At 31.2% G+C, this 18,834-nt stretch overlaps 1 protein-coding gene across 3 annotated transcripts; it reads left to right on the forward strand.

Annotated features, from left to right (window-relative positions):
- Window positions 1–7,113: 7,113 nt before the first annotated feature.
- On the forward strand, window positions 7,114–17,710 carry LOC125063050. Of its 3 annotated transcripts, none has more exons than XM_047669267.1 (7): window positions 7,114–7,213; window positions 10,655–10,824; window positions 12,503–12,656; window positions 13,377–13,497; window positions 14,805–14,936; window positions 17,028–17,241; window positions 17,547–17,710. In XM_047669267.1, the coding sequence occupies exons 2-7, from the start codon at window positions 10,656–10,658 to the stop codon at window positions 17,699–17,701; spliced, it is 945 nt and encodes a 314-aa protein (XP_047525223.1). In that variant the 5' UTR covers window positions 7,114–7,213; window position 10,655; the 3' UTR covers window positions 17,702–17,710. The 3 variants fall into 3 exon arrangements, with proteins under 3 accessions (XP_047525223.1, XP_047525222.1, XP_047525224.1); XM_047669266.1 differs by having other exon boundaries at window positions 7,128–7,303; XM_047669268.1 differs by having other exon boundaries at window positions 7,153–7,319.
- The last annotated feature ends 1,124 nt before the right edge of the window (window positions 17,711–18,834 follow it).

Raw genomic sequence — 18,834 nt, forward strand, 5'->3', positions numbered from 1 at the left:
ATTACATGTTACATTACACTTCGTAACATTGGTCAGTTCCCACCTTAACAGTCAACACGTTTAAATTTACCTATTGCAAATTTTAGTGACGCTTAAATATCTCGCATATAAAAGTAAACAATGAAACAAATAATCATTCAAATAATCACTACAACTATTTTTTTACGTTTGGTGACATCAAGAATTATACAGATAGAACGTGCTCCTAATATAGAATTGGAATATTCTTGGACATTTCCAGAAACAGTAAATGAAGGAACAACGGAAGGAATCAATTTAGAAGCAAATAAAGAAATTGACGAAGATATAATATACGAAAAGCAGCCCAATGATGAGGGATTAGAAAATAGAGCAATAGAAAAAATTTTTTTCTGTTCTTCAGACACTATTCGTTTTAATAATCAGTGTTTAACCCAACATCAATTAATGGACATCATTTTTTTCGAAGAAGATTATTGAGTGGGAAAAAGCGAACTAATATCAAAAATAAAATTATAATCAGGCAGTCATTATTTATTCCTAAAATCTCTATTTCGTGTATTTCTGTGTTATAGTGTAAGTAAGATTGTGTTTTAGTTCTTTCTTAGATATTGTATATAAACTTATATTATAAATTATTTAAATTTAATATATTTATTTAAAAATATTTAAACATATATTATTTACGACAAATAAATACTTGAATTTACTTGTAATTGTAATATCACTACTTAAATTCATTATTGCTTAAAGGTTTCACAAGGCTTTTAGAAACTAACTCGCTTAGTTCATCAGCAATGTACTAAAGGAGTTAAACATTTGAAATATTCTTCGGGTGAGTCTCCTACTTGTTTGATTTGTTCTAAAAATAAATTAAATCCATATTCAAAACATAATAACAAATGTATTAATAATATTGAAAATGAAAATTTACGTCATTAGTAAATTGTTACAGTAATTTAATTAAAATATAGTTTAAACTTATCCTCTGTGATTGATATTGCTTGTGGAATTTATGGTGACAAAATATATTGTATTCGATATTACATTTCATTCCTAATTTATAAATTCAAGTAGTAATTGGGTGTAATCCTTGACTAAACTTAGTGGACTAAACGTACTACGTACTTAATTTTGTTTTCTATGAATTACACTGATGTTAAAATATGATAGCTACAGAATAAGTACATTTTTTATATAACGGTGGGAATTTGTATTATTATATTGTCATAGTCTAAGTAATAAAGTATAAGTAGGTATATATAAGTTTCGCAAGCCCGATATTGTGTTTTAATTTTTTCTTATAACATACGGGACGTAATTGTCAAATCGTTTACTCCAATATTATAATGTAAACATAAACCAATGAAAACTTTATTCTTACATTGTTATGTGTTAAACAATGAATGTAGTAAACCTAAGAACTAACTAAGCGGCGGTTGAACAGGCATCTCCTGCCGTGCGATTCTGTTAATCCGTGAGTTCACCTCATACTAACAACGCTCCCTTAGTCGGTCACGTCATTTTTGGAATCTCATGGTATTCTGCTAAACAATTTCACATTACGTCTTGATAAGCGGGGGGAGGTGTAGTTTATTGTTTATCAGAATGTCAAATCGTAAAATGACTGCTTCACGACTGATTTGAGCGTGACCGCCGCTGCAAAAACCGCTGTGAGAACAGCGCCTTGCGATTCTGTAACTCACTCATAGAACTCTCGTTCGAAAAGTGAGTTACAGAATCGCAAGGCTGGACAGACGTGCCCTCCAATAGACCACATGTCACTTAACATCAGGTGGGATTGTGGCCAAACTTCTGTCCAGTTATGTATAAAAGCTAAATATGCTAAGACTACCTTTAATAAAATGAGAATAATAATTATTATTAAGCCTTTATTGCTGACACTCAGTATAAAATATTAAATGTTACTTATACGTTACATAACCTAACTTAATCTAATACATCATATGACCTGTTTTTCGTAATCAGTGTGTCCTGTGACACATAGGCCATTTCCAGCTGCTGCCATTCTTATTTGATGTTAGCACTTCTTGTCCAAGTTCTGCGTCCTATTCTCATTATATCGTCTGCTCATGCTGTCTTCTTCTTTTCCTTTTCCGATCGCGTGGTTGCCAATCTGTAATAATTTTGTCCATTTCAACCCTGCTGAGAGATTAAGGTAAAATAAATATAGTAAATAGTATTATTTAAACCAAATAAGCGTTCTTATTTCACCGCCCTATCTAACAAGAAAATTAAACTTGCCGCATAGTAATGGAGTGGCAATTTTGGATATAAATTGTGTTGCCGCCGCAAAATTACAACGTAAAGTGCGCTCAATAGATAGTTCAGTACATTTATGTGAATGAAGTTTTGCTAGTAAAATACTAGAATGTCTAAATAATACGATGATTTTTAGTACCAAATATCTTTATTTGTTACAAATAATAAGTACCAATAGTTTATCGTAAGACGACGATCAATCAGCATCAGTAGAGTCTGAGAGATGCAAATGGTCCTCTAAAAGTAGAATCGTAATTTTAATAAAATGATTATCCGTATTATTACTATGTTTTTTTGACGTGATAACGTCTTTAAAATCGTTTTAGTCGGGTGACATGTTCAGAAACTTGTGTCACACCAAAACCTCACGAGCGCGATCGCAGGTATAACGAGAGAGAGACGGACCGATCTCCCGTCTCATCTCGAGCGCTGCCAGTCATTCCGTGAATGTATGAAGAAAAATGTATATCATAGTCGAATAAGTAAACTTGTCATTTTACACCCGAAATTTATCATCAAAAGTGTGAATAAAACGATAGATGTAATTTAAAATTTGAAAAAATTGTTATCTTCATTAATTCCTTACTTCCCAAAAACTTATATCACCAATAAGACGTTATCACGTAAACATCTCGATCGTAAACCTACTTTACAAACAACCAATATTTTTTTTTATGTTACAGGAGGCAAACGGGCAGGAGGCTCATCTGATGTTAAGTGCCCATGAACACTCGCTGCCGGCCTTTTAAGAATTGGTACGCTCTTTTCTTAAAGGACCCTACCGGTCACACGGTCTATCGGTTTGAAAATATTTGTACTGGCAGCTGGTTCCACAAACAAGTGGTGCGCGGCACAAAATGCCTTAAAATGTCGCTGTATGCTGAAATAAGGTAGCAAAGTGACAAGGATGAAGATTTAGAATCTCCCACAACGTCCGATGTCGGAATTCAGCCGCTAATAAACAGAAAAGCATTACACTAGAGCAAAGGCTTGTTGCCGTAGTGTCATTATACTGGATAAAGTTTTCTGTCTTCCCTGATATTAATTGCCACAGTCGTCTACTCTATATCTCATGGATGAGATTTGTACTTATTTGATCTATATTAAAACATCGATACATTTATATTAATCATGGCTCAAGGAGAAATGGAGTCAAGACTAAGCACAAAATACTCCTGTATGTCAAAGTAAATAAATTAATCAGTGGCGCTACAACCTCCTTAGGTCTGGACCTCAGATTTCTGAATCTGTTTCAGCCTCCTGTGCCAGACACACGCCATCGACTTTTTGGGTCTAAGACATGTCGGTTTCCTCACGATGTTTTCCTTCACCGTTCAAGCTTATGTTAAATGCGCATATAGAAATAAAGTCCATTGGTGCACAGCCGGGGATCGAACCTACGACCTCAGGGATGAGAGTCACACGCTGAAGCCTTCTTAAGTGTTTTGGCGTATCTTAGCAATTATATTTATTGTTCTACATGTCTTATATTGAACAGATTTCTCATCTCAGCAAGCCAGGCGTAAGTCTGAGTAATAAAGGATTACTGTTTTATGCTAATTACTGGTCTGCAATTTAACGACGGGATAAAAAGCTAATTTATCGCCCAACTCCGTTGTTAACTGGAACGCGAACATTTTATTTGAACAACTTTTTTCGCCAATTGTTTAATTTTGTAATTAACACGGCTTTATTTTTTATTATTTTAACTGATTAACTTTTCCTTAATCATCCTTATGTGCCGACATTTGGGGTTTTTGGCTGTACCACAACCTATCAATTATTAGCTAATTCGATAATTAAAATAACTGGATTTAATTAACAGATTATAAAACCTTACTTTATTAACTACATTGTTTTTAATTATGTCATCATCCTTACTGAACCCCCTAAAACAATAAATTCTCTCTTTTCTTTTGTAACTGAATGAGAAAGTTGCGAAGTAATTAATGCGAACGCTTTTCACTGATAACGCCTAAACAAAATTACATAATACACAAATTTTAGACCTTTTGTAATAAAAGAAATGTTTATAACATCATCTTTGTTACGGCCAATCTTAATTACGGGGTAATTTGCTAGGCGCAATTCACAAAGGCAATTTTGTTTTTATTTCTTATTAGAAGTCCGAGAATAGCTTATCTCTGGTTTAAGCGAAAAAGATTTATGTTTGGTCAGAAAAATTGTTAATGTGCAAAAACTGTATTGTTTTATATAGCAAGTTATATTAGGCGTTTGGTTTTATCACATATGTGCATTGTGCATCTATCTGCAAAACAATTACCTTAAATATACATATAACATTTTACATTCATTTAATATTTTACATAGACGAGAAATCAGCGGTCTCCTTCTGGCAACCCGTGTTAAAGAGAGCAAAAATAAATAAACAAATACAAAATTATTTTTTTATTTTTACTTGCTTTCTCTCTAACAAGCAGTGTTAATCTAGTGGCTTCAGTATACGACTCTCATCCGCGAGGTCGTAGGTACGATCACGGCTGTGCACTAATGTCTTTTCTGCTGGTGCCCATTTAACGCTCGCTCGTACGGTGAAGAAAGAATCGTGATGAAACCAGCTTGCCTAAGACCCCAAAAGGCGACGGCGTGTATAAAAAACAAATGATTACGTCACAGATACATAATTTAGCTTAAAAGGTTGCAGTGCCACTAATTTTTAATTTATTTCTTTGTTGAAATTATTTTTAGATATTTGGAGTGAAATTTTGTTCCTTATGCACAGTCCTTAAGGATAACAACTGTACCAAAAAAGTTAAAACTCGTTAACAGCAATATTTTATTCAGTGATCTTACTTATCTTTGTTGCTGTTTCTCATCGAACTTGGGCAAAAAGGGGTACACCAATTAAAAAGTTTCACAAACGAAGAGTAAATCAAAGTTACCGTTAAATAAAATACATTTTAGTGGATTAAAACACTTTACAATAGGATCATTTTACAAATTGCATCAAATATTTGTATTGCAATTGCATTCTGGAGAGTTCAATCACATTAAAATACGACAGAATATTTACATTTTTCTATTAATATGTTATCTACATCGTGCGAGCGATGTTCTCTGTTCAACGGCTAGTATTACCACATAACGAATATTAGAAATCAGTGGAGACAGCCACAAGAGTCCTACGTGTCCTTGAACGCACTATAGACTAACGCCCGAACCCAATAATCAATCCACAATCTCAGATTGTATTATCAGACCGTGACAGTCGATCGATCTCCTATCTGCATCCCAATAACCAAACCCTACGAAGACAATCCATTTTTGGCGACGGATAAAATGCTCATTGCCGTTCCATTTTACCGAGTTTTCACTCATAATTGATAGTCAATGTGAACCAAATAAAGTAAATAAAACCGTACAAATAACATTAAAATATACATGTGTATGTTTAAAACATAACAAACAGTTTTATTTCATTATTTAAAAAACTGGTGTAAGTTAAAATCTCTTAAAATAATTAACTGTTGAAATCGAGCTTTCATCAACTGTCATTTTCATACAAAGGTCTATCCAATGACACCGATACGACCTCCCATGAATAGCTTGTATCGACAGATGGCTATTACAATCCGTCGATTGGTTATTGGCACAGTTGTTACAACATTTGGATTAATATTACTATCTCAGATGGTGGATTATGAATAGGGATAGGTTATTGGATTCGGGCGTAAAGCTGTTTGTTTTGTATTGTTTTATTATTGAAGTGAAACTTCTTTAGGTGCATGAGGGTAATTTTTTTAAAAACGTCACGAAGATGTGCAGCATTTTTGTGAACGCGCAAGAAGGGTGAATTACATTATAGAAATTCTATTTTTAAAATCAAAATTTCGTAAAGAGAATTGATGTAATATTAGTATTTTATATTTTATGCAAAATAATTTATTGAAATCTCAAATGGCGAATTGTAAATTAAAACTACACGTGTTTTTACTATCGAAGAAATAAATAAAAAAATTAATGTATTATTTGTATTAATTTTCGACACTTCTAATATTTTAATGACCATTAAATTAATTAAATTCCTAACATATCTACCTTTTTCCCTCCCTCTAAGTCTCAGAAATCTAGTTTTAGATTTGTATAAATATGAACAAGAGTTAAAAATTAGTTTACCAAACAAGTTTCACTTCTGACATGTGTTCTTTGTACGCACGCACTTTTTTATTTTTTATTAATCTACATACGTATAATTTGTCTTTACAATTTTCTTAAACTACAAAGTAATAATAGAAATAATTAAAAAGAATGTTAAAACAGTTATAAATTTACAATTATTTATTGTATTATCTATGTAATTGTTTTATGGTCACAGAAATAAAAAATATACATATTTAAAAAAAACATTCATATTTTTATTTTAGATGGGGCCTTGAAATAAATTTTCCTAAAACTAGACTAGTGCGCGGTCATAAGCTAGCTACGTTATATAAATAACTATGATAATTTCCTTATACATATATAATTATTAATAATTACGCAGATTACACATAGTAGGTATGTTATAATATGAACATTAGAGTTTTTCCGAGAATTTCCATTCGTACTAGAAAATGTGATTAATAAAATGTATGAATTCTTTAAAACATATTGAATTTTCTAATAAAAATATACAACTAATTTGTTTTTTGTATACACTTTGACCTTGAAATATTAGGTTATTTTAAGTATTATTTAGATATTTGTTAGTTGTTATAGGTTTTTGATTAGAAATGACCTCACTTAAAAATTTTAAATATTGTTTTTTTATGTCACGTCCTATGTTGACGCGTTATTTGTATGCACAGTATGTACAGTGACTCATATTGTTAACATAAACCTTAGACGATGTTCTGTTATTACCAGTCAGTTGGTTACCTTGTTATAGAACAAGTAAGCCATATTATTTTTTTATTACCAGCCAAGAATAAAACACGTATCGCGTAAGGAGGTTGGTTTTTTGAAAAGTTCTTATTAGAAATAAATAAAAAATAAGTGAGGCATTAATGTGGATTGTGAGAGAATAAAATCTTTATGTAAAGTGAGTATGTATAAAGGTAATTTTTAACGTTTTTTTGCGATGATAAATAAAAAAATATTTATTTAATATCAATAAGGTCTACTGTATATAGACTATAGAATTTAATTAAGTGCCTTGTTCTGTGATAGAGATATCGATTAATTAATTGGTCAAGCGACCATGAAAAAAATATCAAAGAATAGCGAGATTTTTTAAACTCTTATATTTCTGCAATATAATAACCGTTATAAGAATTCACGTATTAAAAATTAAGTAAGTCTCGTCGACACGATACAAAATCCATTCATCCACCTTGGTAACATTTGTTCTATTTCTGACAAAACAATAGTACAACTGCAGCGGTAAATTATCAATAAATACAACAAATGCATTATTACCATAATCCCTTTCAGTAGGGTGCCAGAGATTAACACCTAATTCAAAAGTGCTATACTATAAACATAAAATTCAAACCGTTTTATATTATACACTTATACGGTTATATGTTATAAGGTTTACGTACTATCAAATCGTTCGAATCGCGCCAATCTAAAGTGAACGTATTTAGAATTTATCAGTATACCAAATGACATGCCATTGACATATTTTACAAAAACCTTCAATGCAACTGCTCCTTCACTATTACCACACAATAAACAAATGAAAAATTCTTAGAATTCCTTTTTATGTTGTACGAGCAATTATAACATGTTTTTTTCTACTTATAATAGTTAATCTAATTCTTATTAGCTTAGTTCTAAACAATCTCGTTTCCTTTATTTTATCATGTACCTTAAACAATTATTAAATACTTGCTGTGATCTTTTTACGTCCAGGGCGTGAGAACTAACCTACGTTAGTTCTCTTTTTTTGTTTGGTATAACCAAATCTCTTCTAAATAGATCTCTATCTGTTATGAATGACGCTTTGAGGACATGTGAGGCTGATCCTTTTCCAATAGTCTCCATATCTTCAAGCGAAAGCAACCGTTATTCTTGGAAATATGTTTTTATGGTGTAATCGTTTTTTTCTGATTTGTAATATGTATGTGTAGAGCATACTTGTTATCGATGAACATACACTTTTTAATGTAATTTTTGAATGAGTGTTTGTATTTTAGCGTGCCTTGTAAATAAATACATTTTTTATCATTTATAAACTTTCGTACTATATATATTCTTATAAGCAATCAGTTATTCGCAAGGCGATCAAAGAAAAAATGGTAATAATTGAATAAACAAAAATGTATAATTATTTTTGTTTGGTTAAAGCCAAACCAACTTAAGTAAATATCAAAAATAAAATCACATACGCTGAAAAATCACATCGACTAAAAAATTTAATAGTTATAATAAGTATTTTACAATATGACTCATAATTGTTTTTAATTAAATATAATCTTGAAATATATGTCATAATAATTTTTAATCGACCAAGTAATTGACACCAGAAAATTCGTTTCAGTCTTCGTCATGTGGGTTTTAAAAGTTACTTCGAGATGACGCTGATATGATAAATTACGTAGTATATGGCGTACGGCATAATTTATGTTGCTTCGTCTTAATATGTATTTTCTAAAAAAAATTAAATCGTTCGGAAGTAATTCGTATAATTTTTAACAGAATGGCTTGTGGTTGACTTTTTAATTATTTTAGTTAGGAATTCGCCAAAAAGAAAATGTGAATTCTAAAATTATCTATGGTGTCATTAATACAGCCACAGATAAATATTGACATAAGCCCACGCTAACTTTGACTACTTGAACGTATATCGTTAAACGCAATATTTAAGAAGAATAAGGGAAACCTTATAAATAAAAATGGTATACATACATCATATTGGGATTCTGTTAATCTTTTTTCATATTTAAATTTTGTTTCCCAGGCCCAATATGGAACCACTGTAGTGAAGCCTCTGTGGCTTAACTCACATTGCAGGAAATCCTGGTTTTCCAGGGAAACAATAGTTGTTTCGGTTTGTAAGCACAATAGGCTGCCTGATATTTATTTAATTTAAATAATATCAATCAATCAGACACAGAAGGTTGCGCGATACTGATCTAATGTATTAAAACTCTATAATTTTATTGCCTACACTACTATATTTAAGATAAAATATTCACAAAACATTTTATCTTTATCTACTTATTTGTAATATAACAGATGATTGTAACATTCAAGGTGATATTTACTTTTCATAATGGTCCTAAGAGGAAACTTAATATAGTGTAAACACAAGAAGATGATGTCAAGGTCGAAATACACACTTTATATACATAATAGGTTGTTTTAGATGAGTTATTGAGATATTGTTTGGAAACTAAAAGCAACTTTTTAAACAGTACAAGAATGTTTCATGTTTGTAAAATATAAAGAGTGCTGCCCTGCGATTCTGTAACTCACTTTTCGAACTCACACAGCGGTTTTCGCATCGGCGGTCGCTCTCAAATCAGTCGTGAAGCAGTCATTTTATGATTTGGCATTCTGATAAACAATAAACTACAAGCTCCCACCTTTTCAAAGTGAGTGAGACTTTGAAAAGTGAGTTACAGAATCACAGGGCTGGTAGCGTGACGTAATTTCAATTGATTTTTGACAGTTCTTTTCCATATTTTATTGCATAAGAAATGCTATTCCATTAATTCATCATCCATTACATTAAATAGCATGGAAACTTCATGTAAATAAGACACTTTATTTTTACATACATTTTATTTAGGTACTGTAATAAAATCAAATGTTTACGTTTTTTGTCGAATGACTGTCGGAATTATTAAATTAATTGGCCCAGTAAAAATTCCCTTTACCAGGCCCCTAATGAATAAAATTAAAATCAGAAAAGACTTTAATTAAATAGACTTTAAATGCGAAATATATTAAAATGAAAAATGTATAATAATACGTATGCAAATCTTTTGACATAATATAGTTAAGAATATCCTCTGTTATTTTTAGTTTATTCTGGGCATTCGTAGGAGATGCGCATTAGGAATAGCTATGTGTGAATATTGCATAATATCGTAATAGTTTTAAAAATACTACCATTTTTAATAATATAATATCCATAATTGAATCTTTGCATGTAAGATTATATGTGTTACTTAAGCTAAATTAAAATCCTTCTACGGATTTATAAAGAGCAATCACGGTTTGACTTAATTTACAATATAGAAGGGTTTGTTTTATCTCTGGTATTTTGCTTTCTACACAAAAGCGCGGGAAACGTGCTAATTAAATTTGACATGTCAATTTTACAATGTGTACATGTACAAACAATATCCAAATTGTGATTAATTAGTTTTCGTTCACACGAAACCGACAATCGTTTTGTATATACCAGCTTTACACAAATTAATATTTATGTTTCGTACAGCATGGAGACCTTACCAAACCATCCACTAATAGAAGTCACAAGTGATGACGTCACAAAGGCGAGGGAATTTTACGAAATAAATGACGTCACAAGGATAAAACAAAGTTTAGATACGATTTATGAGTGGTGCAATAAGCAAGATCATTTGGTAAATGCATTGAAAGTTATGGGTAAGAATTCCTCAATAGTAAACTTAGTGGGAATATGAAATAAAAGACAAAACGCTTTGTGTCAAAAGCGCCTCAGTCCTTGTAGATTTCGCGCCATAGTTTCGTCTTTTGTTTCTGACGCTATGACTCTTCTTGTTAGCAGTTAAAATATAGCAAACAGACCGAGTAATAAACAATAAATTAAGGCGTTACGTCTTTCGTTTTACATTCCCACCTCAAGGTACTTAGATGTATTTTGTCACTATTTTTATTGTGTAATAAGAATGTAACAATTTGTTATAATACGTATTATGTCAGGTGAATGACCTTTAGTGCAGTACGCGTAGCACAAATAATACGAAAAACGTATAGTAATTAATAAATTGTTGTTTGTAAATTCATTAACAACAAACACAACACAAAAATGTTACTATTGTTGTGTTATTTTTCGTTGATTACAAGTATTAAAAAACAATTTTATGTTTCTGTAACATTTGTTATTAATGAAATTTAGAAACTACTAAACATTACAAATTCAAGTCTAAGCAAGAGCCTACAAATGTTTAATGCTAATGCGTTCCAATTCTCTTATTATATGCATAGAGCCATATAAAATAAAATATCTCTAATCTTTTATACATATAGCTATGAAATTTTCAGATCGGTTTTGAAAATTATGTTATGATTTTAAAACAAAAATGATATTGTAGTGATTTCGATTATGCGCTGTTTATCTATCACTAGTGGATTATTGTTATTTTTAGTAATATTTGCTCTATTTGAATAAATACTATCGAAATTGATCAAAACTCTTATGTTATAAATCAGCTGTAACGTCAGTTAAACAAATTTGGATGAATTTACGATTAATATTTGATAGCCGAACTTTATTATTTTATTTTTTCACTACAGAACGTTTCAAGGCATTTTTCTTGTAGCACTGCCAGTTTTCGTACTGTTTTTGCACCGATAGGACTTTAGGTTTTCTTTTCTAGGGACGTACTTAGAGTGTACCATATCCTTAAATACCCCTTTAGGGGACAAATCTAATTGTTATCTTAATATATATAAATTACGTGTCACGTTGTTTGTCCGCTATGGACTCCTAAACTACCGAACCGATATCAATCAAATTTGCACACCGTGTGCAGTTTAATCTAACTTAAAAGATAGGATAGCTTACATCACAATTTTACCCGCAATCATTTTTTATTGCAAAATATTTGTTTATTAATTGATAGTCACAATTCTAACAGATGGCGCTGTGTTGAAAGTACCAACGTTTCACATAAGCTACAATTGAATGGCATAACCACCAAAATCGCATGATGGACTGGTGATCTACTGCCGTTTCCCTTGAATAGTTTACTACTATGTAATATAACAAAAATCTTAGCCACAGCAACGCTTGGCCAAGCTAGTTTCCTGTAAAAATACTTATACTCAAGTTGTAGGAACTTAGTAACTTAGCTGTTCATAGCTTAGTATATATATATCAGTTACCAGCAAAGGTTATAAAATTACTGTAAATAATATTATTATTTTAATTCGATATTCTGAATTCTTTTAGCAATGGTGGTGTGCAACTAGACTAATATTAATTTACGGTTGGTACTATAAATATGTTGCTACGTCATGTCCGTCATCTGGATAACATACTTATTTCATCAAAAAATGCATAACACAATTAAAATTTCAGATCGCAATCTCCTAGAACGGATATTGATTTTATCCAGAGGATCTGTGGAAGCGGCTAAGACCAAAATAGACAAGTTATTAACATCTAGGGGAATGATGCCGGAACTGGCTCTGAATAAGAGTGTTGAAGAGTTTGAATTATTATGGGATTATGGGTATGTACTATATATTTATATAAATAAGGGTCAATGTGGACGAGAGACAGCCTAATTTTATAACCTAAGCGCGTCGTGAGATACGCCTTTTAATTTATTGTTTTATTATTTCTTAAACTTGACTACTACACCAGAGTACAAATTTCTTTAAACTAAAGAGTTAAAAAAATATTCAATCAATATAAAAAACCAAACGAAAACATTACAACAAACAGAGAGAATTTTTTTTTATACCTTATAAATTATAAAGCAATTACAGCCCAGGTTGGCCAAAAAATACCTTTTAAGGGTAGGTACTCTTGCAAGTGTATTCGATGAAAAATCTATGGGTTGAGAAGGGAGTCTTGTCATCGTAAAGTCTCATTTCTGAATCATAGCCCTTTAAGTCGTGGCAAATACGACTAAAAAATTAATCCGTCCATATTTTTTTAAATACACAAATGTTTAGATGTGTTTGTAAAAGTCTTAATATAAATTTGCGAAATTAATGAACAGATTATAATAACAGTTTCATTTGTTAGTTTCGCGGTGCAACTTGTTTTCTATGACAAGCTAAGAATTGCACGAATCATCACTTATTTGTAAAACATATCTATTAATGATTAATTATTTTTACTTATTTTAACGTTATTCTTCCATTACTTCTACCATACCATGAAACTTCCAACTAATTCGATAATAAATAAATTATTTATTTCCTCATACTTAAATACATTTCAGATTATATGTGCCGCTCCCTAAGCTGCATAAAGTAGATCAGTCCAGAGTGATGGTGACGCAGTTTCTCTCCGAAAAACTCGACGCGTTCAGCTTATTGTCATACTTTCGTTATGCATTCATGGTAATATAGAACTTATTTAAAAAATAAAGTTTTAGATCACTTAGTAATAGACTCTTCTCACTGGTCGCTCTAGACTTTTTACTTAAGGGACATTTAACCGATAAATTAATTGATGAGGCACAAACTTTGATCTCCGACTGACACATGTCTTTGACACTGCGACAATCAACAGAATTACAAATTTATTTTTAACTTCGGATCTGACCGGGATGGAACCCTATTACTTCGCAGTCCTTTTACCGCTTTTATCGCTCAGCAATGAAGCCCTAAAAAAAACTTATACCTATATATGTATGTATGTACTTTGATGCTATGTACGGATAGATAGAGTGCGGATGGAGAACCTATTCTATCAAGAATTAATACAGTTTTTGCTACCCGCTTCATCTATTCACAAAAATTTAATACTTTCATAATTAGTATCAAAATGATAATGATCTAGCAACGCGCTCGCGAGCCCTCTCGCATTGATAGTATCCATGCGCGGCAGTACCAGGTAATATTGTTGTCCACATAATAAAAAAAATATAATTTAACACTGCTGCGACCTCTAATCCTAAGACGGTTCTCGTTCTCACAGACTCTATAATAACGTTATGAAACCATGGACAAAAAATATTATTTACCTATTTATTTCTTGGTAAGGTTTAGTGATGGATAGATGTTTACTCCGTGCTTAATAGGGCTTAGTGGAGGCTTAAGGGGGTTTTGTAAACGTAACCTACAATTGCGGACTGGGCAGACATATTTAAGTGTACTTATCATTTTTCTTTATAGTGAGTTTTCTTCTAACACGGGACGATGTTTTCTCGGAATCAAAATCAGGACTTTTGTTGTTGCAAATAGGATTTACAAATGTTTTTTTTATTGATTACTTTCTATTACGCTTCTTGAATATTGAGCAAATTCAGTCACAGTCAAAATTATTTATTCATATAAGTAACACAATGTACACTTATGAACGTCAAAAAAGAAATACATATTAAATGCTTCTAATTTTACATTTACTGCCAGTTCTCAAATCAAGGGCGTAGAACGGAAGAGCTGAACTGGCAATAAACTCTCCGCCACTCCTTTTAATCGCCAAGTTTTTTGTTTTACACAACGTTTTTAAGGAGCTGCATCAATTACACCATGCTCCACATAACATCTTAAGTAGTAAATAATAATAAAATAAATTAAAAACAAAGATTTCTAAAAGCATAATACTGTTTGAAAATTATAAGAATTCCAGAGATGTTGGATTCAAAAATGTGGATGATTACGCAACCTCAACGTAAAGACGTGATATAATAATTTTTTTTCAGATCGGTGAATACAGACTGCACTACGACTATTGTTTGTCTGAACGATATATAATCGATCTGACTAACATACATGTCGGCCTTGTTACAAAAGTCAACCCAATGGTGGTAAAAAAAGCAGAGGTGTTGTGTACGGTAGGTATTCTCTCGTATTCCGTAATACAATTATTCATGTATATAAGCAGGGCTTAGATTTTTGTAACTAATCAATTCTGCTTATGTATTGATAATATACCTTTAATGTTAACCTGTTGAATAAACAAAACTACAGTCAATAATGCTACGTGTGTAATATTCAAATTACGAACGTCAAAGTGATTCAAAACGCTAATCAAACTTACAAAATAAAAAATTATGGTCAGTCACAGTTAGTAACTTCAAAGAGTTACCATTTTTTTCTTATAAATGCGCAATGTCTTCAGTCTGTACTCTTTGGCATATTCCAATTTAGGCGCCATTCAAACCAATGATTGGTTAGTTAGATGTAATTCATACGTTTTGTTAAATTTATTTATTTGAATTATTTAAATATTGCCATTATGGGAATTCATTCAGTACAGTACCTATTTACAAATAGGATTTATACTTATATAACATACACCTACGTATAGATAAACCAACGACAGTAAACAGTAACGGTAATTGTAAATTTTATTTACTTTTTTATAGACCAGTGCAGATAGCCTTCAAAATAAATAAAAAGTGAAAAAAATTACAGTAGGATGAAACCCATTAGAAAGGCAGGGGAATATGATCAAAATGAAAGGAAAAATAAATTACGGTCGATCTGAGGTCGGGAAGGGTAGGGGGGGGAGTTTTAAGGGTAAAAAACGGTTTATCTCGATTTCCGGCAAAACTACAAGTCCTATCGAAGAAAGTTAAATGGCAAAGTTGGAGGTAATAAAAAGATCTAAAACTTTTGTATTGACACATTTTTCACATAACCTCAAAATTGGTGTGAAAAATTCAAAAAACCAAGTTTTTGGTTTTTTATTTTTATCTTTTACAAAAATTTATTTTTTTAAACGAAATTTGGTGAAAACTTACCTTATTATGTCCCAAATATACTGTAATTTATTTGATTAAAAATATTTATTTTTTCACCTTATTTTGAATTAATATCGAAAAAACACCCTAATTTTCAATCGAAAATTCTGACGTCAAAATTTCAGCTTTTTTCAAAAAGTTGGTGTGCTTTCAGTTCGTTGAAATCTCTACTTTCCTATGGTAAAAAAATATATATATATTACCATAGAAAATCTTCTCAGAAAATGCAAAACATCGTATGCAGTAACGCCCAGACCTGTCATACCCTTCCCTACTTCTCTATGAAATACGAAAATTTTAGCCCATCTAAAGGCTAAACTTTTTTTTTTAGGTCACTCAGGTATATATAAGTTATCTTAAAATAGTAATAAATAGGCATCTGATTATAATTTAAAGAAGATTCATAGAGAAGTAGGGAAGGGTATGACAGGTCTGGGCGTTACTGCATACGATGTTTTGCATTTTCTGAGAAGATTTTCTATGGTAATATATATATATTTTTTTACCATAGGAAAGTAGAGATTTCAACGAACTGAAAGCACACCAACTTTTTGAAAAAAGCTGAAATTTTGACGTCAGAATTTTCGATTGAAAATTAGGGTGTTTTTTCGATATTAATTCAAAATAAGGTGAAAAAATAAATATTTTTAATCAAATAAATTACAGTATATTTGGGACATAATAAGGTAAGTTTTCACCAAATTTCGTTTAAAAAAATAAATTTTTGGAAAAGATAAAAATAAAAAACCAAAAACTTGGTTTTTTGAATTTTTCACACCAATTTTGAGGTTATGTGAAAAATGTGTCAATACAAAAGTTTTAGATCTTTTTATTACCTCCAACTTTGCCATTTAACTTTCTTCGATAGGACTTGTAGTTTTGCCGGAAATCGAGATAAACCGTTTTTTACCCTTAAAACTCCCCCCCCCTCCCCTTCCCGACCTCAGATCGACCGTAATTTATTTTTCCTTTCATTTTGATCATATTCCCCTGCCTTTCTAATGGGTTTCATCCTACTGTAATTTTTTTTGGTTTCAAAAATTATCGGCACTGGTCTATTAGTATAAACACAAGTTTTAAACATCAAGATATAATCAATCTTCTCCAATATTATTTGTATATATTTTTTTCAATTGTTTGTGAAAATAAAACTATGGGTATTATTGACTTTATTTTCAGGAAGGTTTTGGAACTAAAATAAAAGGCATCCACCTATTGAACGCGCCACCATTCGTCGATAAAATCGTATTTCTAATAAAACAAGGTTTGAAGGAAAAGGTTGCCAGTCGACTCCATGTCCACAACTCCTACGCAGACTTACACAAACATATTCCTAAGGAAATTCTTCCAAAAGACTTCGACGGGGATGGTCCATCATTAATAAAATTAGCAGGTAATTTTTCATAGCCGATATTGAAATCTGTTCAGAGAATTATAATGTAGGTTATAAAGACTTCTTAGAATAATGAAAATATATTTTGAAAAGGATGATAATTATGAATGAATTAAAATAATAACAAAAATTATAAATACAATTATATACGTTTGATTTTTTAAACTAATTATCTATTTTATTGTATTATGTCTCCAATATTATGTTTTATGAACCATATAATGATTGGAATAGTAATTTCAAAATAATAATGTTTAATTCTGAAATAAAAGCTGCAATTACCTAGATATATTTATTGCTTCCAGAGCAATGGAAAGAAACACTAAAAACTGAAGAAGCAAAGAAAATAATTAAAGACATGGACCAGTTGGTGGCAGATGAATCTCGTAGAAGCTCATCAAAATTTAACGAGGAATACTTAGGGATGCCAGGGTCATTTAGGAAATTAAATGTAGATTAGAAAATTGTTTATACGGGTTTTTATGTACTCAGGTAGTTTAATTAGATGTACCTTTAGCTATTTCTAAATCAATGTAGACACCATGTATATTACCAATTATTATTATTGTGATGTATGTTTATTATTCTGTTTTTTGTGTATAGTTATTAGTATAGTCGGGTAGTGGATTCGCAACATTCTTTGTCTTACATTATTATTAAGCCTTTATTAGCCTTTATCGGTAAAAGGTAATTTGGTGATTTGGTCATTATTTTAGCATAAAGGAACATATATTTGTTATATCAGACTATGCCATCAATGCCACATCTAGTAAAAAATCAAATTCCAACATCCATGTTTCGCTTGGTTGACTGACCAAGTTTTGTATGTCTACCCACATTTTTGGTGCTTCTCTGTTTTCTTATTTTATATATGTACCTACATCTGTGCGCTCTAATTTTTAATCTTAGTTTTAAATATGTGTTTCTCAGTAAGTGAATTTTAATTCTTATGAGAAATAAAGTTATTCTTAAACCTATAAAAAAAGACGAAGAAATCTATTTGCCCGTGTTTAATTTCCCATAAATAAAACATTGGTTTATTTTTCGGAATGAATAAAATGCATTTAAGATGTTGTTTCTGATTTGGCAATTGACTAAGAATTTTACGATGATGTTACGTTCCGTAGCTCCAACATGAGCACGATTGACTCGAAATTAAATATAACCCCGGACGCCACGTTTATCACAAAGCCAACAATGCCTCCTCTATTTACCTCCGCCCAGCGGTGGCGTCTGCGCTGACAAAATATGGTTGGGACGCCCAACGCAGAGGGCGTGATCCGCGCACCTCGTGTCGTACCCACGTCATATTTTCAGTCATTGATCAATTTTATTTTAATCCACACACGGTTGCGAAAGCTAGCCACCAGATAGCGCCCATCTGGGCGATCAGGTTAAAGGCGTTTAAATTTGTTAGTGAATCTGGATTAAAAATATTGCAATTATTATTACATACAAAAACTTGTTAAATTCATAATTAATTATTCTTAACACATAATTCATGTTTTTGTTTAATTCCTCATAAACGCAAACCAAAAACTTTCAATAAAATTGGCCCTTAAATATCGATATGAATAAATTAATTAAATCTAT

This window comes from Pieris napi, chromosome 2, assembly GCF_905475465.1.
Source record: "Pieris napi chromosome 2, ilPieNapi1.2, whole genome shotgun sequence".
Classification (NCBI taxonomy): Eukaryota; Metazoa; Arthropoda; class Insecta; order Lepidoptera; family Pieridae; genus Pieris; species Pieris napi.